The sequence below is a fragment of the Sebastes fasciatus genome, chromosome 8 (assembly GCF_043250625.1).
Source record: "Sebastes fasciatus isolate fSebFas1 chromosome 8, fSebFas1.pri, whole genome shotgun sequence".
NCBI lineage: Eukaryota > Metazoa > Chordata > Actinopteri > Perciformes > Sebastidae > Sebastes > Sebastes fasciatus.
In genome coordinates, this window is record NC_133802.1 from 30,353,377 (window position 1) to 30,377,841 (window position 24,465).

General features: G+C 43.3%; 3 protein-coding genes across 7 annotated transcripts in view; 1 reads left to right on the forward strand and 2 right to left on the reverse strand.

Annotated features, from left to right (window-relative positions):
• Positions 1-1,489: 1,489 nt before the first annotated feature.
• Positions 1,490-12,748, reverse strand: mecp2 (methyl CpG binding protein 2). Of its 2 annotated transcripts, XM_074644935.1 has the most exons (6): positions 12,596-12,748; positions 9,047-9,215; positions 8,698-8,906; positions 8,417-8,610; positions 8,151-8,287; positions 1,490-7,298 (listed from the first exon to the last, which is right to left on the reverse strand). In XM_074644935.1, exons 1-6 carry the CDS (start codon positions 12,625-12,627, stop codon positions 4,710-4,712), a joined length of 3,330 nt encoding a protein of 1,109 aa, XP_074501036.1. In that variant the 5' UTR covers positions 12,628-12,748; the 3' UTR covers positions 1,490-4,709. The 2 variants fall into 2 exon arrangements, with proteins under 2 accessions (XP_074501036.1, XP_074501035.1); XM_074644934.1 differs by lacking the exon at positions 12,596-12,748 and having other exon boundaries at positions 9,047-9,610.
• Positions 12,749-14,870: 2,122 nt separating this feature from the next.
• Positions 14,871-24,465, reverse strand: part of cacna1fb (calcium channel, voltage-dependent, L type, alpha 1F subunit) — a 44,357-nt gene continuing 34,762 nt past the window's right edge. For 3 of the 4 annotated variants that reach the window (XM_074644930.1, XM_074644932.1, XM_074644933.1), the window contains 16 exons: positions 23,913-24,072; positions 23,708-23,835; positions 23,118-23,214; positions 21,742-21,844; positions 21,383-21,484; positions 21,138-21,268; positions 20,919-21,050; positions 20,771-20,828; positions 20,224-20,446; positions 19,894-20,001; positions 19,569-19,699; positions 18,448-18,560; positions 18,140-18,362; positions 17,838-17,900; positions 16,352-16,452; positions 14,871-16,265 (listed from right to left, as the gene is read on the reverse strand). In XM_074644930.1, coding sequence (XP_074501031.1) covers positions 15,999-16,265; positions 16,352-16,452; positions 17,838-17,900; positions 18,140-18,362; positions 18,448-18,560; positions 19,569-19,699; positions 19,894-20,001; positions 20,224-20,446; positions 20,771-20,828; positions 20,919-21,050; positions 21,138-21,268; positions 21,383-21,484; positions 21,742-21,844; positions 23,118-23,214; positions 23,708-23,835; positions 23,913-24,072 — 2,140 coding nt within the window. In that variant the 3' untranslated portion in view covers positions 14,871-15,998. The remainder of the gene's footprint in view (positions 16,266-16,351; positions 16,453-17,837; positions 17,901-18,139; positions 18,363-18,447; positions 18,561-19,568; positions 19,700-19,893; positions 20,002-20,223; positions 20,447-20,770; positions 20,829-20,918; positions 21,051-21,137; positions 21,269-21,382; positions 21,485-21,741; positions 21,845-23,117; positions 23,215-23,707; positions 23,836-23,912; positions 24,073-24,465) is intronic. The other variant, XM_074644931.1, reaches the window with a different exon arrangement.
• On the forward strand, positions 16,469-19,070 carry LOC141771959 (uncharacterized). Its single transcript, XM_074642509.1, has 4 exons — positions 16,469-16,475; positions 16,591-16,619; positions 16,767-17,927; positions 18,246-19,070. The coding sequence occupies exons 1-3, from the start codon at positions 16,469-16,471 to the stop codon at positions 17,772-17,774; spliced, it is 1,044 nt and encodes a 347-aa protein (XP_074498610.1). The 3' UTR covers positions 17,775-17,927; positions 18,246-19,070.

Genomic DNA, 24,465 nt, shown 5'->3' on the forward strand with positions numbered 1-24,465 from the left:
AATTGTCTTCTGTGGATTACAACTAATATCTACAGATCTGCTGAAATACCAATCGGACAAAATTCTGTAAACAAACAGGAGGAAAGTTACAAATGTCATGTGGCCCGTAAATCCACAGGAAGCGATCTGAAAACGCGAAAAAGATGCACAAATGTGTGTAGATATCACTTTACATGTAAACTTTAAAATACATATTTACAGAGTAAGTTATGCGTATTTGCAAATCGCCCTGTGTTTTTGTGGATGTGACTTTACACAACACAAATACAAATATACATGTTTGTGGATAGTGAAATATTTGCAGATCATTGTACACATTTGTGGAATGTCTTCTGTGGGTTAAAACTAATAAAGTCCAATAAAAACTTCCATAAGAAACCTTAATGTGTTGATAGACTGTATATAATAATAATATAATACATCATGTTCATACAGCTGAGCAGCGACAGCCAGCAGGTGGCAGCAGTGCATCATGGGATGTGTAGTCCTCATCAGACCTTGTTGGAGCTCCTGATGTGACCTGATGGTCACTCACCTGGCAAAACTGTGATCAATGATCAGTGATCAATGATCAGGTACAGTAATACACAATAACGAGTTAATGAGGAGGATTTTCTCAACACTCTTTTTACATATTTTTCTGATGTTTTTTTAGTTATTTTTCACATAATTCTTCGATATTTTTCACATAATTTTCAGATATTTTTCTTACATTGTTCTGATGTTTTTGGTTATTTTTCCACATCATTTTCGGATATATTTCTGATGTTTTTTTAAAGATATTTTTCATCTAATTTTCAGACAATTTCCTAATGTTTTTTTGGTTATTTTTCACATAATCTTCGGATATTTTTCTGATGTTTTTTTCTTTATATTATTCACCTAATTTTCAGAAATGTTCTGATGTGTTTTGGATATTTTTCACATCATTTTCGGATATTTTATCAACACATAAAGGAAAACTTCATCCTTCAGCCTATCACAAACATGCCTTGGTTGCCAAGAAGGAACTAAAGCTGTCAGATAAATGTATTGGAGTAAAAAGTACAATATTTACCTCTGAGACGTAGTGAAGTATAAAGTACAATATTTACCTCTAAGATGTAGTGGAGTATAAAGTACAATATTTACCTCTGAGATGTAGTGGAGTATAAAGTACAATATTTACCTCTGAGATGTAGTGGAGTTTAAAGTACAATATTTACCTCTGAGATGTAGTGGAGTATAAAGTACAATATTTACCTCTGAGATGTAGTGGAGTTTAAAGTACAATATTTACCTCTGAGATGTAGTGGAGTTTAAAGTACAATATTTACCTCTGAGATGTTGTGGAGTTTAAAGTACAATATTTACCTCTAAGATGTAGTGGAGGAGAAGTATAATGGAAAGACGAGTACCTAAAATTTCTACTGAAGTACTTATTAAAAGTACTTAGTTACTTTGTGTGTGTGTGTGTGTGTGTGTGTGTGAAGGAGTTGACGACCACAGATCAGGGGACAACAAACGCTTTTAGTTAGAAAGAAAAATAAGAAAACAGGTAAAAACTAGTTTGTCTACAGCGACAGTGTATTGGAGTTTCACTGAAGTCCAACCAGAGTAAAAGCAGAATATTCATCCTCAATATTAGCAACTATGAAGTCACCACACACATCACTACTAAGTCTAGAAACACAACATGGCTTGGCTGACATGGTGGCTTCTGGCAAGACGCACAATATTATAGGCACTAAACTCTGGAACATGCAATATGGTGGCTGGTTACTGTAGTTGGTGCCGGGTCGAGTCCTGTGGAGTGAGTCCGTTCACAGAGGGACGTCGGATTTCTGCAGCTGCGTGAGAGACAGCATGCTAACAGGTGGACTGGGTGCCACGCGGAGCGCCAAGTACGCAGAGGTGAGGCCACTTCAGCCTCAGGTGGGCACAAACAACATCACCTGTGTGAGGTCACGATGAGGTCACGATGATGAAACGAAGCGACCGGAGCGTCGGCTGAGAGGACGTTAAAGGACGAGGCACATTTACTGGATCGAGGATGAAGACATTCAGTTATTGGATTATTTTCTGGTTTGAGGGGCGAAGAGCTCAATGTCCCAACGTCATTGTTAAAGTGCTGGAGCCTTCCTTCCCCACGGAAACATGTGACCACTAAGGTGCAAAACTTTATCGATGTCAAATCTACTGAGAGAGCAGCGACATTCACATGGCGTCTGTACGTTCAGATCTGAGAGCTCAGGAGACGGATCTGGAGTCAGTTTGTGATCAACATAAAACAAAAGAAAAGACCTGCTTCTATGATAAAAAGCCTGTGGACGTGAAGACAACTACGACTCCCAGAGTGCATTTCACTGACAAACAGCCTAGATCTGTGAGGAACTTGGTTCTAAACGACTCCTCGCAGTGAGGACAATCCGCCCCGGTTGACAGTCGCGCCGGGAATCTCGTCCCTCCCCACAGGGAGAGAAGGTGCACTGCACAGGAAGAACTCGACGACCCCTGGCCACGACGAGGTCCGGGTGTGGGGTGCTATAAAACTCACGGTCGAGTCTTTCCAAGCAGAGCTCGGTCACGGCGCATCGGACAATACACCTGGCGAGGTCCAGCCCACCAGTTGAGAAGTGTACAAATATTTTGGGTTCATTATGAAACTGTAGCGGGCTGAATGTCAGATCACTGTGATTTGATTTGAATTAGTCTACGCAATGGTTGATTATGATTGGGTAAAGATCCATAGCTCACTGATAAATACAGTATATTATTCAGTGCTTGTTTATTGGGCATCAACCTCGCGTTACGCACGTATTGTTGAAAAAAAAGAAAAAAGACTTGAAGCGTAAATAAACGCTTTAGTTCAGGTTGCGGTTACGTGAGACTCAGCTGACACGGAGCCGCGCAGACAGCTGCTGCACAGATTAAAATGAGAGCAAATCTGTAGAGTAAAAACAACTGAAGTTGAAACGTCTTTTTACCGCGTTACAATATGGAGGCATTTGAGGGGATACAGCGATTCACGACCTTAAAAAGAAAGTGGGACAGGGCCGTAAAGTGTGTGTGTAGGGGAGGATGGCCCGTTGGTCCCCATACTTCCGGAGCCCATGACTTCCGTTGCTCCTTAAGTACTGTTATTATGTTATGGATGGCCTCTGAGCGAGGCCAACGGAGTTACCAGTTTAGCACTCGGCAGCTCACGTTACCTCAGTCTTGGAAAATGAGGAGTGAGCGGAGGGGTACTCAGTTGGTTGCAATCTGCAACCACACCACTAGATGTCTCCAAATCTTACGTTCTCCTTGATGCTCTCAAATCTGGATTTACAGACTCAAAGTTCGTTTTCTGCTCACTGAATAGTTTTGTGTTGTGACTCCACATGAAGCTAAACCAGACCTCGTTCATCACCAACATGGCCGACAGTAAACCCACGGCGAGGTCGACCTCTGCGTACGTGCCAGCTCCGGTTGAAGGCCTGCGGGGTCTCCGAGCGACATGCAGGCGGTTGATTGTACAAACTGGAGTGCAAACTGTTCCAGACATTCAACACGAAGACACAATAAAAATGAGTCCATTTCCCACTCTTTCATTAAGACTACAAACTAAAATAAAGCTACTGTAAAAGTGGGTTTGGTTTGATATTAAAAGCGCTTCCTTTGGAAACAAAAACACTACCAAAACAAACAATGAAGACCAGTAAGGAAGAATCTCTAACCTGGAAGAACAACTCGCTGCGTCTGAAATACTTGAAAAACGAATGAGGAGCGCTCAAGGTTTTCTTATCAAACAACTGACTCGACTGTTTTGGTGTCTGACAGGAGGAATCGTGAACTCCTCAAGTTGTTCAAATATTTCAAACGATATTCATAATGGGTTTCAAAGACTTCAGAATGAGGTCTGTGTGGAGTCATGAATATAAATACTCATACATCAGATTCGCTACCTGTAGGGGGCAGTCTGGAAGTGGATGGAGAACATTACAGACCCCCTTCTTTGTTTATTGTGGGCTTGATGGAAATGGGGATGAAAAAAAATTCTAAGAAACCAGTTAAAGGTGCAAACCACCGCCCCACATCACCTCTGAGGCTTTCAGTAAAGAACTAGTTTCAGTAAGGGACTGTCAGTCAATAGGAGGAGTCTTACTGAGTCAGTTAAGAGCAGGACTTTAAATAAGGGACTGTCAGTCAGCAGCATGGCGATGAGTAAGGGACCGTCAGTCAATAATATCAGAGTTTAAAGCTGTATAACAGAGACAAAACAATAAACTATCAAAATAAAAAAAATAGGTTATATTCCGGAAGCAACGTTTCGTTCAGAGTAATGTGTTGTTAAGCGTTGGTTTTTAGTTCCAAACTACTCCCCCCCTCCCCTCGGAGACTAGCGGGACACAACAGCTGCCTTTTGATTATATATACACACACACTTTTTATCGGGTTTTTCCTCTGTTTGTTTTTCCTAGAAAAAGACACTATCCGTTCTCCTCTCCAGCTGTCCCTCAGTGCCAGGTTGGTTCTCAAATCCAGAACTTTACAGAGTCGCCAGACAGAGTCAGACGTAGTAGAAGCTGCGACAGTCCTACCAGCTCTGTGTGACGTTATCCATCTATCTGAAAACAGTGTAAAATCATTAAACGTCCTTGAACAGCCCAGTCACACGCCTCTTCCACCTGGTGCTGACTCAGTCCGTCAGTCTACCGATCACTCAGCCTGTTCGTCAGCCCGACCAATCAGCTGACTCTTTCGCTGACAGCAGTCCGTGACTCTACGGTTTCTTCTCGGCTGGGACAGGGGACGGTAGACTGGGGTACGATGTCTCTGAGCTCTCTGCCCTCACCTGCTGCCTCTGGCTCCACCCGGAGCCTAGCCCTTCCATCTGCCCCAGGAACAAGACCGACCCCAGCCCCGGCTACTCCTGGAGGTCCAGAAGGCATGGAGCTGGGAGGCCTGGAGTTGCTGTTTGACCCTCTTTCTCCTCCTAAAACCTCTCTGCTTTCTGATGTCATGGCCGGCTCCCCTCTCCCTTCCATCCTGACGCCTTCCACACCGACCTCTCGGCTCGGCAGCATGCTTCCTCGGCTGGGCCGTGTGGTGCTCAGATCTTGGGGCTGTTCGCTCTGGTTCTGCTGGGCAGGGACCAGGTTGGTCCTGGTTAGGCTGGGAGATGGTCGGTGGGATGAGAGGTGCTGCGAATGGGGCCTGGTGAGCTGAGGGTGGGGCTGGGGGTGTGGCTGTGTTTGAATCCGCTGAAAATGTGGTTGTGCTTGGGACTGGGACTGGGGTGGCCTTGGCTGGGAGAGAGACTGTCTGGGTTGCGGTCTGTATTGAGTCTGGGGTTGGTCTTGCGATGGGTGCCTCATCTGTGGTTGGGGCTGCGCTTGATGTCTGGGTTGCAGGTGAGGTTGGGCTGAGGTCCTGGACTGGGGTTGAGGCTGAGATTGGCCTGGGGTCCTGGACTGGGGTTGAGGCTGTGTTTGGGCTGGGGTCCTGGACTGTGGTTGAGGCTGAGTTTGGCCTGGGGTCTTTGACTGTGGTTGAGACTGAGTTTGAGCTGGGGTCCTTGACTGTGGTTGAGGCTGAGTTTGAGCTGGGGTCCTTGACTGTGGTTGAGGCTGAGTTTGAGCTGGGGTCCTGAACTGGGGTTGAGGTGGGGTTTGGGTTGGGGTCCTGGGCCGGGATAGAGGTTGCGTTTGGGCTGGGGTCCTGGATTGGGGTTGATGCTGAGTTTGGGCTGGGGTCCTGGATTGGGGTTGATGCTGAGTTTGGGCTAGGGTCCTGGGCTGGGATTGAGGTTGTATTTGGGTCGGGGTTCTGAGCTGCAGTTGAGTCTGAAGTTGGGCTGGGATCCTGGCCTGGGGTTGGAGTTGAGGCTGCAGTGACTGCCGGGGCTGGGGTTGAGATTGTTGTTTGAGCTGGGTTTGGGGTTGAGACGGGTGCCTGGGCTGGGTTTGAGCTTGGAGTACTGTGGGAGACTGGGTTTGGGAATGCGGGTGCCTTGTTTGGGGCGGATGAACATGCAGGATGGATGGGGACTGAGGAGGATGTGACTGTGGTGGAACATGCTGAGCCTGAAGCTGGGTTTGGTGCTGGGCTGGGGAGTGGACAGGCTGTGATTGGGCTTTTTGGGGGGAGGCCTGGGTCTGACTGTGGATTTGGGGTGAGGGTTGTTGGGACCGTGGCTGGGGCAAGACATGCCTGGTAGGAGAGGGCTGGGATGCTGGGTATCGAGGCTGGGCTTGAGGCTGACTGAGAGACTGGGTCTGGGGATGCTGCTGGGAACGGGGTTGAGGTGGGTGCCGTGGTTGAGGGGGAGGATGCCGAGGTTCAGGCGGGGACTGAGGGGCAGACTTGGATTGTGGTCTGGGAGGAGCTTGCTGGGTGTGCTGCAATTGTTGGGTGGTGGGCTGAGGCACAGTCTGGGGCTTGACTTCAGGCCTGGACTGGCTGGAGGGTGCTGGAGGAGGAGGAGGTGGAGGAGGAGGAGGAGGCGGAGGAGGAGGAGGAGGCTGATCCAATGTGGAGGCAGAGGAATGTTGGTGGCGATGATGATGATGGTGGTGGTGATGATGGTGGTGTTTGTGAGGCGGCCGGTCCTTTCTTTTGTGGCTTTTTGATGGGCTAATGCTACTGCTGCTGCTGCTACTTCTTCCTCCACCTCCTCCCTCTCCTCCCTTATCACCTACATCTTCATCTTCTTCCTCTCCTCTGCTTTTTACATCTCCTGCTGCTATTCCCATTTTCTCCTTGTGCTTCCTCCCTTTATGCGCCTTGTGTCCCTGTGGTTGGCTTTCATCTGAAGCAGTGGGCTGCTTCTGTGATTGTGACTGACTCTGCTCAGAGGGGGCAGGCTGAGGTTCTGAGGTTGACGCTCCCTCTCCTTTACCTGCCTCCACCTCTACAGAGACCCTTCTTTCAGTCTCAGTTGGTGTAGCAGCTGGAGTCTGAACGCTCTCCCTCTCCTCCACTGTCTCTCTCGTTTTGCGTTTTTTGATTGGCAGGGCTGTGTCCTGGACGACTTGTTTGGTGGAAGACTCCTTGGCTGCTCTTCGTTTGGCCTCCGCAGCTAAAATGGCAGCTGCAGCGTAGCTCCCAGCTGTTGAGCTACTAGAGGTTGATGCCACAGGGGTGGATGCTGTGGCAACTGATGATGCTGCTGAGGCTGAGGCTGAGGCTGAGGCTGAGGCTGAGGCTGAGGCTGAGGCTGAGGCTGGTTTCCTGCCCCGTTTCTTGGGGGTGGTCTGTGGTGAGGCCGGAAGTTCCTGTTCTGATTTCCTCTTTCTGCCGGGACGGGCCTTGGGCACGAGGGTCGGAGACACCACCTGCAGGGAAGTACCACATCAACACCTAGCATTAGCGTCAACTTGTTAATGCATTAAAAAAAAAAGTAAGATTGCGTTATGTAAGGTCCCAAAGCACTAACTATACTTCGTCAATGCACGTGTCATATACCTGCGAAATCCTCACCATGTAAATCACAAACATAAATAAGTGAGGGAAACTTGGATGCCATTAAAAAACTTGGGATGCACCAGAGGTTTGTAATACCAGATCTGTCTGGCCACCTGATTTAACTGAAAACCAGGTGGTTATCAGTTGGTAACTCTGCTTCTTGATGTTTATCATCAATAAGGGTATCTGGTGGACTACCTTATGCTCAAACAGTTCATTCAGTGTTCATTATAGACAGTCCATGATAAAACACTGCTCAGGTTCCGTTCAGACAGCCTCTTCCGGTTTTCCCATCATTACCCGTATGACTACTGAAGTCCTCCAGTAAAGGCCCCTGTCGAAGACCCCTACACCTATCCTAGTTCTCCTTTCAGGTGAGACTGGTTGGGCGCTCCAAGTCCTGGCTCTAGGTGGGAGCTACGGTCTCCCTCAGCAGGGCACCGTTGCTCTTTTTTGTCTTTGCTGATTCATAAGGGTCTTTAAATGGGTGGCTCACCTGGGACCAGTTTTCCTTTGGAGACCCTACCAAGACCTGCTGAAGGATTACCCCTCCACCACAACAAGGTGGTGGTTCACAGATAAGATGATCGCTTTAAGATGTGATCATTTAGATGGAAACTTCTTTTGACATTAGTAACAAGTATTTATGTGTGTGTGAAAAAATCTGCAAGTACATTCTGTATGTATTATGGTTGACCAACTTAATGACAGACTGATCGTACCTTTGAGGCAGTGGAGGTGGTGCCAGTGGAGGATTCTGCCTTGCCGAAGGGCATCTTGACCAGCAGTTTGCCCGGAGTTTTCTCAACCACACGTTTCATGGCTACGCCCTCCGTAGCCTGCCGCATCTTCCCACTGCCTGTACAAACACAAAGAGAAATAAACACTTTCAACAAAAAAACAAAGAAAAACAAGAAACACTTATGCTAACTGTTGAGTTCAATTAAGTTTAACTTCAGTTTAATTATTAATGTAAGCGCCCGAATACCTTTGGGCCGCCCCCGGCCCCGTCCTGATGGTTTCACCACCTTGGGTTTCTTGGGGGGACGCTTCTCACGGCGGGAGGGGCTTCCACGTCCGGTGACAGTGAAATCAAAATCGTTGGGGTCGGTGGTCGTGTCGCCGACCTTCTGGAAGTAGGCGATAAGTTCCACCTTGGAACGAAATGCTTTTCCCTCCGAGCTGAACAATGAGATAGAAACAACAACACATCCTTTACTCCATCTAATCATGGAAAGCCAACACATCATTGGGGTGGGTTTGGCTTACTTGATCAGGTAGACATCAAACTTCCCCGCAGAGCGTCCAGACTTCCTCTGTTTGAGTTTGCGGGTCCAGCCTTCAGGCAGTGACGGGTCGTCGTACAGCGGTCCGCGGTCCCGGATGACAGAGCGCCGCTGCCTGGGAGAACCTGCAGACTCACTGCCGGCCACGGACTCTGACCCTGGCTCTGAGGGGCCCGCCACCGGCTCCGACGCCTGCATGAAGGAAGTGACATGAAACCAGATTCTCGTCCTGAACACGTCTATTATTTTGGATCATATTGTTTGGTAGGTGATAAAACTCGGCCCCTCCAGGACTCCACCTGTTCTGGCTGACCTCTGACACCTGTCTTTACCTGGGTCTGTGGCTCCGCCCCCGTCTGTTGCTGCGGCACAGAGGCTGTGGTCTCCGCCCCCCGGTCGGCATGGCGACGCTCCCTGCGGGCCTTCTTGGTCTTACTGCGAGACCTGTCTCTCTCTCTGGAGGGGGGCTGGGGGTCGACGGGGCCCTCCTCACCCTCCTCCCTGTGGAAAAAAGATGACGTGCATGTTAACATTACATCACTGATGACAGTGATTGACCATAGGCAGGGTTTCTTTTCATGTAAACTGAGTGCAACACTATGAAAACCCTCCAGGAGAGACAGTCTGACGGCGTGCTCTGTTATTAACATGTGGACGAGACCACAAAGACACTCGGATGCAGGAGACGAGCAAGACTACGTCAGCACAAGGTGGAGCACAGAACTGAGAATCTGAGATCTGTGTATATAGTTAGTTTAAGCTATTGAGATTACACAAACATTCGAACCAACTGATCATTTCTTTTTTACAACATATTTAAAGAAATAGATATACAAAAAATATAACAAATATTTCAAGATATAAAACAGATATTTAATAGATATTTCAAGATATATAATATATATATTATTTAATAGATATTTTCAAGATATATAATATATATATTATTTAATAGATATTTCAAGATATATAACAGATATTTCATAGATATTTAGATATATATAACAGATATTTCATAGGTATTTAAAGATATAGATATTTCTGCCGGTTCTGCCAGCTTCCTGCTAGCTGTAATAATGGATATATTGGCTGTAATTCATCACTTTTATTATCTCATAATACACCCATAGGCTGTATGCTGTAAGCCTGTACCGCGGTGGATGTATTAATGTCTCTGTTCCCTAACAACCGGCTATCGGCCGGTAGCTAGTAGTGCTAGTAGCATGACATAAACAGAATTTAATGCAGTTGTAGGCTGTTCACTAACACGCAGGGCAAAAGCACAGGACACAACCTCTTAAGCCTGGTTTATGGTCGCCGTAGTGAAGCCAGCATGAGGTGCGCGCGGCAGAAAATTATGGCACAACTGGCCGAGCAGGTTCGCCTGTACAGACATCTCTACAACTGTTCATTGAGAGACCACAGGAGCAGTTAAATTACATTAAATACTTGGAAAGAAATAGGCAACACACTGGGGAAAGAAGAGGCTCTTTTTCTGTGAAAGAATATGAGAGATCGTTTTGTAAAAGCTAAAAAAAAAAGGTCTCATGGAAAGAGTGGCGACCCAAGGGAAAGCATTGAGACAAAAAGTAATTTTTACTTAGAGGTACAGTAAGCGAAATTACAGTACGCAAATGCAATGTTTGGCGGTACGTACATCGAAGTTTAGTGTTCGCTACTTTCCTTTCCGGTTTCACTCGTTGACTTCTTGCTTATCCACAGAATATTTTTTTTGTATGCCTCCTGGCGTTTCGAAGCATATTGCAACGAACAACATGCTGAGCATAAACACCTCTGTGCATGCTTGTGTCTCGCGCCACGGTGTCTCGCGCGAGTATAAACAAAGCTTTATACCTCCATGGTCTGTGGTCTATTGGAAATCCATTTTTGAGGCCCTTGACATGAAAAAGTTTGAGATTGGTCTCAAAATCTGTGTGCTGGATTTTTCTAACATCTATTTATGTCCATCGCTCACTTATGCTCCTCTGGGAAGCAGCCGGGCAAAAAGGTTTAATAAATAAACAAGTAAGTTAGTAAATAGTTATATTAGTATGCGTATTTATGATATTTTTTTATTGTTCAACACAGGACATTTTAATAGAGACATAAATAGATACAATAGAATATAACCAATAACATAATAGAATAGAAATAATTTTGTTTAACTTTTGTATGGCACTTTGTAGGCGGACGTTTTACCGGCATCCGGTAGCCACTTTCAGTTCTAAATGGTGGAAGCGTAGCTCTGCTACTGGGCGCTGACGTTGCAATGGAAAAAACAATTGACTTTCACTTATCAATATACTTTCTGTGGTAATATAATACTAATCAGGTACACAACGTATCTTAAATTATCTCCACATTGATGAACTACAACATTAAAATGTATTCATTAGTGATAAAAAAACAAACAATATATTATTGTACAGTAATATAACACTTTTAAAGGATAATGAGTGTTTTTATTTTTTGCTTTTACTTGAGTAACCTTTTGAATGCAGGACTTGTATTTGTAACAGAGTATTTCTACACTGTAGTATTACTACTACTGTAAGTACTTCTTCCACCTCTGATTATTTTTACCTTTACCTCTAATTGACTAATCAATTAATGGTTTGAGACCAGTTCATCTACATTAAAACAGAGTCTACTTTAATAACAACAACAGCACCAGAGGAAGTCCACACTATTCTGTTCATGGTTCCAGTTCAGTCCCCCCCACTGACCCCTCACGTTCATCACCTGACCCCCTGTAGGGGTCTCGACCCTCAGATTGAGAACCCCAGTGTGTGTGTGTGTGTGTGTGTGTGTGTGATGATGATGATGATGATGAACCTGCAGCAGCCCCCTCACCCCCCCCTACACACACACACACACACACACACACGCACACACAGAGCCGCAGGTTCGAGTCTAGTTCAGGGGCACTGAGGCAGCTACCTGGTAATAATAATAACAATATTAATAATAATGATAATAACAATAATAATAATGATAATAATAACAATAATAATGATAATAACAATAATATAATGATAATAAAAATAATAATAATAATAATGATAACAATAATAATATGATACTAATTATAATAATAATAATAATATAATAACAATAATGATAATAACAATAATATAATGATGATAATAATAATAATGATAATAATAATAATGTGATAACAATAATAATGATAATAATAATATAATAATGAATAACAACAACAAAAACAATAATAATGATAATAATAATAATAATATAATAACAACAATAATAACAATAATATAATAATAATATAATAACAACAATAATAATAATAATATAATAATAATAATAAAAATGATGAGTAACAGCCCGCTGGTCGGGGCATTATCGTATAACGGGATGTGTGTGTGTGTAACGGGAGGTTAACCCGGGTTATCCTGAGATAACCCGGGTTAACCTCCCGTCCCGTCCAGCCTGATGAAAACACACTCTCAGTGTTTGCTAACGAGCTAGCAGCCTGTTAGCTCGCTGGCTGTCTGACGGAGGCGGGTGAACCGGACACACCGCCGGGCGGGCGGACACTCCTCCACCGACCCACCGGCCTGACTTCCCGGGGAGTTGTGTGTTAGTCGTAGCGGCCCGGTGGCGCACGGAGAGCGGGTTGAAGCTCTGAACTGACGGTAGAGACGCTACAGCAGCAGCTCAACTACACACACAGGACTTAGCAGTAAGTTGGTGACGTATTCCCGCTAACCCCGCTCCGCCGAGACAGGCCGGGGTAAAAAACAACGCACTTTAACTTGAATAAAACCGACGCCAGTTAACGGCTCGGCGGCGGTCGGAGGCGGCGGCGGCGGCGGCGCTTTAACGGAGGAGAAAAGGTGAAATAGCCCACTTACAGTCTCTCCTCTCCGCTCTCCACGGCGGCCATTTTTATTTAAATAAATAATTTTATATTAAAAAAAAGCCTCCAAACATCTCTGCTGCACCCCGCCCCCTCCGACTCCATTTCCAACCGCCGTCAGTACAGCGAAACATCGCGAGATCTGCCCCGAAGATGAGGTCAACGACACCGACAACCATACGCAGGGGCGGTGTAGTCTCGCGAGATGTGAGCTTTCCTCGGTCACACTGAGGCGTTCAGGGACACGCTCTGAGATCCGTAAAAATGACAAACTTACTAAGAAGCTGTTTCAGGAAAACATTAAATTAATAAATGTTAATGAAGCCAAACATGATCAAATAAAATAAGATTATTTTTTTTTTAAATAAAATAAATTAAAACAATAAAATATATATTTTTATAATTATATATATTTTTAAAATTAAAAAATGAAATAAATTAAAACAATAAAATAAAATAATCAAAGCAATAAAACAATAAAATAAAATAATAAAACAATAAATTAAAACAATAAAATATCTATATTTTTATAATTATCTATATTTTTCAAATATTTTCCTAATCATTTGTGTGAGGAATTAATTGGAAATAGAGTTAAGAATTAAATTGAATAATATTAACACAAATCAAAAGGTAGAACAAAATTAAGTATAGTTTACTATAGTGGTCATCATTATTATTAGCAAACATCTGGACTGTCAAGTTATATCAATGTTTGTGGATACCATCACCTGCTGGATAAAAGTAACATGCCACAAAGCTTGATGTCGTCGAGTCAGTTGTGTGAGAGGACGACTCTATATGTCTGAATGCTATTCATGCTTTTAGCTTGTACAAAGTCCTCTTTACTAATAGTTGTTTGTTTTGTTTAGTTTCACATATTTTACATCTTTTTTCAGACATTTTCCCAGATTTTCTGACATTTTTAATATATTTTCCAATATTTTTTTCCACATAGTTTACTAATAATTTTTCGTATATGTTTTGGATATTCAAATAAACTGGGGAAAAAAAGTTCGGAAACTTGTGTTTGGTCTCTGTTGTTACAATGCTAATTGGCATTGTATTTTACATCATTGGAAAGCCTGTTTATTTATCTTCACAATGATGTCCAACTTGTAAGGCACATGCATTTGTGGAATGAGCAGCACAGCTGATAATGTGGGTAGCTCCCAAGAAATATTTGCCAAAATGCTCTGCCAATGGTAAACAGTGTATTCTCCTGTTGGTATTGACTTTTGTTTTGAGTTGTTTGGTGGATTGGATGATTGAACTATTTATCAGTAACAAGGAACAAACAAGACATATTGGCTATTTTACACTTTATTCATTTAATACACCGTCAGGAGCCTCAGTAGCGGTGGAAGATCCATACGCAGCCACAACAGCCTGGCACCTCCTCCTCATGCTGGTCACCAACCTGATCACACGTTGCTGTGGGATGGCATCCTCAACCAGGATTTATTTTACTAATAATTTTCGAATATTTTTCAAATATGTCAGAGTGGTGTTTCATGCTTTTAGCTTGTAGAAAGTCCTCTTTACTAATAGATGTTATTTAGATTAGTACATGGAGAACAAAACCCTCTCCAATGGTTCGACCAGACTGACAACTGAAACACACAAAGATCCCTCTGAGCAACAGTTGAATCAGAAGAGAAGAAATTAGCAGTCGTTAGTAAAAGAAACAGGAAGCTGAGCATCAAAATGTATTCCGATTTAAACAGGAAGAGGTTCCTGTTTCAGTGTCAAGGTCACAATAATGCAGCCTAGAACAAGCTAGAAGTAACAGCTGCAACGTGTTGCTTTAGCAAAGCAGAAACAGAAGGTTAGTCTAGGAGGTAACGCAGTCTCTTTATCTCAATATCTTCTATGATGATTACCTTACATGACCTCTCAGCTGTCTAAAAGCTGTTATAATATTAGATGAACCTTTCCGACGCTCAGCTCTGTTCTGCTGTTATTAGACACTTCTCAACTAACCACCACCTGTGGACTCGTCTCTTCTGTCGAGTTGTGATGCTTGGCCTGCGAACCCCTAGGGATTATGGGAAATGGTGTTTGTTTAAGGCCACAAACAACATTAACATTGAATAAACAACGATATTAGACTGACTGGTAGCAGCCAGTCAGTTACAGTGGCCAGCTGTTTTAGAAAATAACTGAGCCTTTCTAAGAAATGTAACTATATTTGTGACTGAACAAAAAAAAAGACATCCCTTGTGGTTTGAAAGAACATGGAGGAGACAAACAGCAGCTGATTTTCAGTCTTTATTTGAGGTAAAGGGTTCAGACAGAGCTGTTTCTCAGCTGAACGCGGCAGTTCTCAAAATCTGAGGAGGATTTTTGGAGGAATTGAAAAGCCCTTAACTGTTGGGAAACTGTCCAAAGTGTTGGAAGGAAAAAACTAAAAGATGACGGAAACAAAAAGAGACATAAACACCAGCGGACGGTCTGCTGTCGAGAATTAAACAAACACAAATCCAGTTTTCTCTGTTAGAATAAAAAATATCAAACATTTAAAAAAAGAAAAGCTGAACACACTGAAGAAACACTTCAGTTTCTCTTCTGCCCAATAAAAAAACAACAGTTTTCAGTTCATCGTCTGAACACTTCATTTATGAGAGTAAAAATACACATCAATAAAATATGAGAACTAAAATCCTCCACACTGCTCTACGAGCCACAGAGCAGGAAGTTCAACACGTCGTTTAACAGCATTAAAAACTGAACGCTGGAAGCTCAGCTGACTGAATCACACTGAACACCTCAAACAGGAAACGGATAGAAGTTACTGTTGAATTGCATCAGAAACAGATTCTAACTTACTGATATTTCAGAGCCGTGGTCGGGGCCATATATTCTAACTTACTGATATGTCAGTCCTGTATTCAGTAGTGTCAGACCGCTTTATCTGGTGGTTAATACTGAGACATTGTTGGTGTGGGTGTATTTTTTCACTTTTGATGTAGCTAAGCTAGCTGTCCGCTGCTGGTAATTCATTTAACATTTATTGATCGATGCTAATCTTTGTTTAGGTTGACAGTAACTGCGATTACCTGGAAATGCATCCTGTCATACAGAGAATTCTAAATTATAAAATGACGACCTGTAAAACTGCCATCAAAGCATTGTGGTTAAAGTGTGATCCTGTGCAGCTTAGCGGCGTTCACCACACTAACGAGCCAACGAGACACGTCTCCATGACGACCTGACAGCACTGAGTCACACTCTGCTGGCGGCCGTCTTCCATCCGGTTTTCCACGAATCTCGTCAGTCAATATTTCTTTGATTAAACTCCACCCTCCTCTCTGCTTGTCACCCGATTGGTCAAATGTCCTGTCAATCACTGATGCCTATCTCAGTCTCATCTCGGATTGGTCCAGAGCATCAGCCCATCAGAATGATGTCACACAGGTCATCTCGTCGGCCAGCTCGTCCTCGTCGCGGCCCGTCCTGATCGGCTCCTCGTCGCTGTAGAGTGCGGCGGGGTCAGCAGCAACAGTGTTGCCGAGGAAAGCATGGCTCCCTGTGCCGAGTAGGTCGCTGGCGGCCGACTCCATCTCATCCACCGTCATGTGACACGCGTCGGCAATCTCCCGCTTCGCGAATGCCACAAACTTCGGATCACGAGCGTAAAGGCCGAGACCCTCCGAGATCAGAACCTGCGGAGAGCAGGGCGAAGAATCAGTGACTGTGGTTTGACTGTAAGTTATTGATCAATATCAGTAAACAATCAATGTCTCCTCACCGCCTCCACTAGACTGTCGGCTGATCCTCGTTTCTCGGTCAGCTGAGCACCGAGCTGCGAGGGAACTCTGAGGGTGGTGTACGCTCTGTACGGAGGAGGAGCTGCAACAACAGTCACATGACACGTTCAGATACAGGATATAGATAACAGAGGCTCTGTTTGAAATCACATACTTATATACTGCATACTAACATACTGCATACTAACATACTGCATACTAATATACTGCATACTAACAGTGAATACTAATATACTGCATACTAACATAGTGCATACTAATATACTGCATACTAACAGTGAATACTAACATACTGCATACTAACATACTGCATACTAATATACTGCATACTAACAGTGAATACTAATATACTGCATACTAACATACTGCATACTAACATACTGCATACTAATATAGTGCATACTAACATTCTGCATACTAACATACTGCATACTAATATACTGCATACTAACAGTGAATACTAATATACTGCATACTAACATAGTGCATAATAACATACTGCATGCTAACATAGTGAATACTAATATACTGCATACTAACATTCTGCATACTAACATACTGCATACTAATATAGTGCATACTAACATAGTGCATGCTAACATAGTGCATGCTAACATACTGTATGCTAACATAGTCCATACTAATATACTGCATACTAACATACTGCATGCTAACATAGTGAATACTAATATACTGCATACTAACATTCTGCATACTAACATACTGCATACTAATATAGTGCATACTAACATACTGCATACTAACATAGTGCATACTAATATACTGCATACTAATATACTGCATACTAACATACTGCATACTAATATACTGCATACTAATATACTGCATACTAATATACTGCATACTAACATACTGCATGCTAACATAGTGAATACTAATATACTGCATACTAACATTCTGCATACTAATATAGTGCATACTAACATAGTGCATGCTAACATACTGTATGCTAACATAGTCCATACTAATATACTGCATACTAACATACTGCATGCTAACATAGTGCATACTAACATACTGCATGCTAACATAGTGCATACTAATATACTGCATACTAATATACTGCATACTAATATACTGCATACTAATATACTGCATACTAACATACTGCATGCTAACATAGTGAATACTAATATACTGCATACTAACATTCTGCATACTAATATAGTGCATACTAACATAGTGCATGCTAACATACTGTATGCTAACATAGTCCATACTAATATACTGCATACTAACATACTGCATGCTAACATAGTGCATACTAACATACTGCATGCTAACATAGTGCATACTAATATACTGCATACTAACATAGTGCATACTAATATACTGCATACTAACATAGTGCATACTAATATACTGCATACTAACATACTGTGAAAGGTTTCCATTTTTAAAACCATGTCAGTGGTTATTTAATGTGTGTTGGTTCATCCTTCCTACCTGATGTCCCTGCAGGGCCACCGTACCAGGCCGGTCTGGGTGCTGCACCTGTCAAATTGACACCTGATGGATGAAAGACAGCAACACCTGGTGAGTTTAAAGTTCAGTGTACCTTTAGGTTTTTATTTTAATCATATATATATAGTTCATGCTTCAGTGTTAGCATGTAGGCTGCTATCACTATTAGCATAGAGCCTACTGTTACTTAACTAAGTGAGAACTAAGGTGTTAGCTGAAGTGTTGGCACTAAGCCCTCTGGGACAGGAAAACATCTCAGGTTGCGTTGTGTCCAGTCTACTCACCTCTTCCTGCTCCTCCCTTCTTTCCCTCTCCTCCTCCTCCTCCTACTCCTCCTCCTCCCCCTCCGCCTCCTCCCCCCCACGGTGGGCTGCCTTCCTCCTCCACCAGGATGAGAGGAGCGTAGAGGAGGCGACCACGGCGAGGACAGGGGTTTGCCCAGGACGCCGAGGAGGCCACCGAAGAATTACCGGACGAGTGACGTGACTCATAACTGCTGAACTTCTGCTGAGGAAGAGGAGGAGAGGAGGGTTACACTTTAATGAAGAAGAGGGGTAGGGATACATGACATGTGTGTTGATGTGTGTGTTACCTGTGTGCTTGTGCGGCGTGGCGGTGAGGTGGGGTGGTACGTGCCGGGGATCGGCAGGTCGTCACTGCTGCCCTGCCTCCTCAGACACTGGATGTTAAATGACGGCTTCCGACCTGACAGACGACAACGAAACAAACGCACCCTCTCAGCTGTAGAATTATAACTAAACAATAATGGAAGACATTAATACTTCACTTTTACTACACTACTACACTAATCTCACTTCACCTCATGATTTTAATTATTCTAATCTGACCTCGTCATTTTAGTTACTCTAATCTCACCTCGTCATTTTAGTTACTCTAATCTCACCTCACCTCGTCATTTTAGTTACTCTAATCTCACCTCGTCATTTTAGTTACTCTAATCTCACCTCGTCATTTTAGTTACTCTAATCTCACCTCGTCATTTTAGTTACTCTAATCTCACCTCGTCATTTTAGTTACTCTAATCTCACCTCGTCATTTTAGTTACTCTAATCTCACCTCATCTCGTCATTTTAGTTACTCTAATCTCACCTCATCTCGTCATTTCAGTTACTCTAATCTCACCTCATCTCGTCATTTTAGTTACTCTAATCTCACCTCATCTCGTCATTTCAGTTACTCTAATCTCACCTCATCTCGTCATTTCAGCTACTCTAATCTCACCTCATCTCGTCATTTTAGTTACTCTAATCTCACCTCATCTCGTCATTTTTAGTTACTCTAATCTCACCTCATCTCGTCATTTTAGTTAGTCTAATCTCACCTCATCTCGTCATTTTAGTTACTCTAATCTCACCTCATCTCGTCATTTTAGTTACTCTAATCTCACCTCATCTCGTCATTTTAGTTACTCTAATCTCACCTCATCTCGTAATTTTAGTAACTCTAATCTCACTTCATCAGTTTATTTACTTTCATCTCACCTCATCTCGTTGTTTTAGTTACTCTAATTTCACCTCATCATTTATTTACTCTAATCTCACCTCATCATTTTAGCTACTCTGATTTCATCTCATCTTCTCATTTTAGTTACTCTAAACTCACCTCATCTCATCTTTCCTAATCCTGTACTTTTTGATTTCAGACTGTTAACTGTGACATCACAGTATGTTTTCAGGTAGAACAGAGGATCACCTGTGGGCGTGGCAGGAAGTAGGCGTCTCCGGGTTGTCCTCCTGGCCTCGCTGTATCCGTTACCATAGCTACTGTTGGTGTAGTGGCCATCGTAGTGGTCTCTGTACAGAGGAGGCTCGTCGGGGTAATGTCTGCAAGGACACACACAGAGACACACACACACACACACACACACACACACACACACACACACACACACACGCACACACGCACACACGCACACACACTTATATGAACATACAGAATAACACACACATACACACAGGTCTGTCTGTTTGTCTGTCCGTCCGTCCGTCCGTCCGTCTGTCTGTCTCTCTGTGTGTACCTGTCTCTGGAGCTGATGCTGTCGTTGTCTTCTTCTCTGCTGTAGTAACCCTGCTCTCCGTACGCCTCCATGTCTCCGTTCCTCCAGTACCTGTCCCTGGAGTCCCTCCTGCAGAACAACAGAGTGTGTTTGGCTGAGACACCCGTCACGTGACACAGCAGCCTCTAGTGGCTGTTAGAGGAACTGCAGCAAGACATGTCTATCTATCTATCTATCTATCTATTTATAATTTTTTTTGGCGCAAGTTTGGAGCGTTATTTAGCCTCCTTTGAAACAGCCTTAGTCAGTATGGCATTACTTATACTACAGTACTATGTGTTTTTGCAGTACCGTGGATGTTTGTGATATGACGGCCTCTTGTGGGCGTGTTCCAGCACGCCATTCTTCACTGACGGGCGGCGGTGATGGTGATGAGTGATGGATGACCTTGTGTTGTCTCCACGGCGAAGATGTTCTTCGTGTTCGTTGCCGTTGGGCATCTTGGTGAGAGAACCGACCCGGTGGACCAGACCTCCGTTAGACACGCCGCCGTCCCCAACAACACCGCCAGGACCTGCAGCATCGATAACACACTTCACATTCACATCATTTAAACTTTATTCAACCAGTTCATCACTTCAGGAAGGAGGATGTTTGTTAGTATTTAAATGATGATAGTTAGTTAGTTGATGATGTAAGTTTTTCTTTTCTACGGCACTTTGTAGGCGAACATTTTACTGGCGTACGGTAGTCGCTTTCAGTCCAAAATGGCGGAGGTTGCAATGGAACTAACAATTACCTTTCACTTCTATCAATATACGTTCTTTGGTTTATCTTAACTAACCTGATGTAACCATGGTAACAGGATAAAGTCACATGATGTAATGTTGTTGTTTACCAGTGGGCGTGGTTAGTATGGAGCCTCGTCGATCTTTCTCTGGTGCGAACCCGTCTCCCTGCAGCGCCAGAGACAGGTCAGCTGTTTATAGACAGACAGACAGAGACAGACAGACAGACATTCGTCACTTTAATGTGTCAATAAAGACCTGATATGCGACGTCCTCGTCCAACTCATCGTCCTCCATCAAGGCCTCATCCTCGTCATCCAGGTCCTCGTTCAGAGCCAGGCGCATCTCTGGACCCAGATCCTGCAGAGTCTTCAGACCGGCTTTACACAGCTGCACACACAAGTAGAAAATAATATTAATATATATATAATATTTTTATGGCAGTTGACAGACAGACAGACAGACAGACAGACCGACCTGTATAGCAGACGGGTTGGTGGCGTCGGCCTCTCCATCCAGATCTCCCTGCTCTTTCCTCTTCCTGAACTTCCTGAAGTAATCCTGAATCAGGAAGGTCGCGTAAAACTTCCCGACGGTCACTTCCTCCTCTGCAGGACAATACACAGCTCAGTCAGCAGCAGTACTACTAGGATTCATTGCAGTATTACAAGTGTTTCTCATAGTACTAGTGGTGTTTGTAGCAGTATGAGTAGCATTAGTACCTTCATGTGGTGGTATAACTTCATCCAGTAGTTTTGGTTTCATCCTCTTCCAGATCTTCTTGATGATGACCCTCAGCTCTTCGTTCACCTGGTCAGGGTTACCTAGCAACAGCACGCAGTGGGCGGGGCCAGATATACATTATGATAACGCTGCGTGCATGTCCTGTCAGAGTTATCGTAATTAAAAGTTTCCGACTTGTAATCTGCGTTCATGTCAACAGCTAAATTGTGATTGTGATGTATTCGACTGGGTGCTGAATATTACGGACAAACATGAACGCCTCACTCATATTTCATGAACGTGGTGTTTTTATTTTCAACTCTGAACAGACGGCTCAGCCTGTGGGCCAATCAGATACCTTCAGTCTTGATCTTGAGGGCGGTTCGAACCAGAGCGAAGAGCGTGGCGTTAAAGGTCACCATCCCGTCAGCATTCAGAGGCATGTTCATCGCTACGAGACGCTGAGAGAGGAAGAGGAGGATGTGAACATATTATGGTATTTTTCTGTGTCTTTAATATACAGACACATTAATCTCATTGGTGGAATGTAACTAAGTACATTTACTCAAGCACTGTACTAAGTACACATTTGAGGTACTTGTAGTTTACTTGAGTCTTTCTACTTCTACTCCACTACATTTATCTGACAGCTTTAGCCGCAATTAATCGCACATTGTTCAAAATGTACCATAAAGGGAGATTTATCAAGTATTTAATCCTCTTATCAACATGGGAGTGGGCAAATATGCTGCTTTATGCAAATGTATGTATATATTTATTACTAGAAATCAATTAACAACACAAAACAATGACAAATATTGTCCAGAAACCCTCAGAGGTACTGCATTTAGCATAAAAAAATATGCTCAAATCATAACATGGCAAACTGCAGCCCGACAGGCATCAACAGCTGTCAGTGTGTCAGTGTGCTGACTTGACTATGACTTGCCCCAAACTGCATGTGATTATCATAAAGTGGGCATGTCTGTAAAGGGAAGACTCGTGGGTACCCATAGAACCCATTTACATTCACACATCTTGAGGTCAGAGGTCAAGGGACCCCTTTGAAAATGGCCATGATAGGTTTTCCTCGCCAAAATGTAGTGCAAGTTTGGAGTGTTATTTAACCTCCTTTGCGACAAGCTAGTAGTTTAAAACTGAGCTACAACCTAAAAATCAAAAGTTACGTTAATGCGTTAAAGAAATTAGTGCCGTTAAAACTAATTTGCGTAACGAGTTATTGCGTTAACTTTGACAGCCCTAATTCTAATGGATACAGATATTTTATATTTTAGAATTTAGAGAAAATAAATGACCTAAAACTACTTTTTCACAATAAACAGACTTATGAACAACCCACAGCAATCATTAATATGTAAATGTAGAACACGCTGTAAAAAATACTCCATTACGAGTAGAAGTCCTGCATTCAAAATGTTACTTCAGTAAAAGTGTTATCGGCGTGTATAACAACAAACTGAATCCAGCCAGCTTCAGGTTCAGTTTTACTCTCTCAGCTTCACGTGAACCAGTTTATAAATTCAGAAGTTATTGAATAAAGCAGAGTGACGTTCTGGAGAAATGTGGCGTGTTTTAATTTGTACCTGAATAAATATGGACCTGCATCAGAGCCCTGAGGGACACCATGAATAATCATTACGTTTCAATAAGATTGCTCCTACATTACATCCATGAGTTGGTATAATACTACAGTGTACGGTGCGGTATATTTACCTTACAGGCCACTCTGTGAGGACAGAGTTTCCCAAAACCAAGAGGAGGCTGAATCCTCCTGAGCAGAGCCACAACGTCCAGGTGTTTAATACGACCCCTAAGGGAAGAGAACATAATACAACTTATTATATATTATAATACAACACAATAAAACACAATAAAATAAAAATAATGTCAGCTGAGCCACAACATCCAGGTGTTTTATACGACCCCCTGAGGGAAGACGATAGAGAACATTACAATACAACAGCATTACCACACTATAAAAATACTTCATTACAAGTAAATTACTGAATACAAAATGTTACATACAGAAGTATGAGCAACAAAATGTACTTAAAGTATCAAGAGTAAAAGTACTCTTAATGCAGAATGCCTCTTATTAGTGCTATATTATTATATAATTGGATCATTATAATTGGTGCATTACTTAGTGAGCAGTACTTTGATGTTGATGTCAGGAGACGTGGAGCTAATTACTACAATACAATAAGATAAAATACAACATCCAGGCGTTTTATACGACCTAAGCTAGGCTAGCAGTTTCCTCCTGCTTCCAGTCTTTGTGCTAAGCTAACAGTTTGACATACTTGGCCTCTGGATCATATTCAGACCAGATCCTCTTGAACTCGTCCAGATGATGCGGTCCCAGAATCGACCAATCACGTGTCAGATAGTCAAAGTTGTCCATGATGACGGCGACAAACAGGTTAATGATCTGAAGGGGACAGTGACAGTCAGTGTGTGTGTGTGTATATACAGTATGTGTGTGTGTGTGTGTGTGTGTGTCCTGACCAGGAAGGCACACAGCATGAAGAAGCTGATGAAGTAAACGATGGCGAAGTTGCTGCCGCAGCTGAACTCTTCTCCTGGTTCGTAGTCAGACTCAGGGTCACAGCGTTTACCTGGAAGACTGGCCAACATGATCTCCTGCCACGCCTCACCTGTAGCACACCTGCAAATAACAACCAGTGTTGCATCCGATTCTTTACATGTTAAAGTTATTTATATTTAATATTTAACAGAATGAAGATAATGAGAAGGATTAAAAACAGAACTCTGAGCAGAGAGGTGGAGATAACGACTACATTTCCCATAATGCAACTGGAGAATGAGTTTTCACAATCATTTCTGAGAGGAGGAGGTGGAGGAGGATAAAGAGAGAAGGATGAGGAGGAGGAAGATCTGACCTGAAGAGGAGCGGAGGAGCAGGAGGAGGAGGATCTGACCTGAAGGAGAGGAAGAGGAGGAGGAGGACGAAGAGAGGAGGAGGAGGAAGAGGAGGAAGATCTGACCTGAAGAGGAGGAGAGGAGGAGGAGGAGGAGGAGGAGGAGGAGGAGGAGGAGG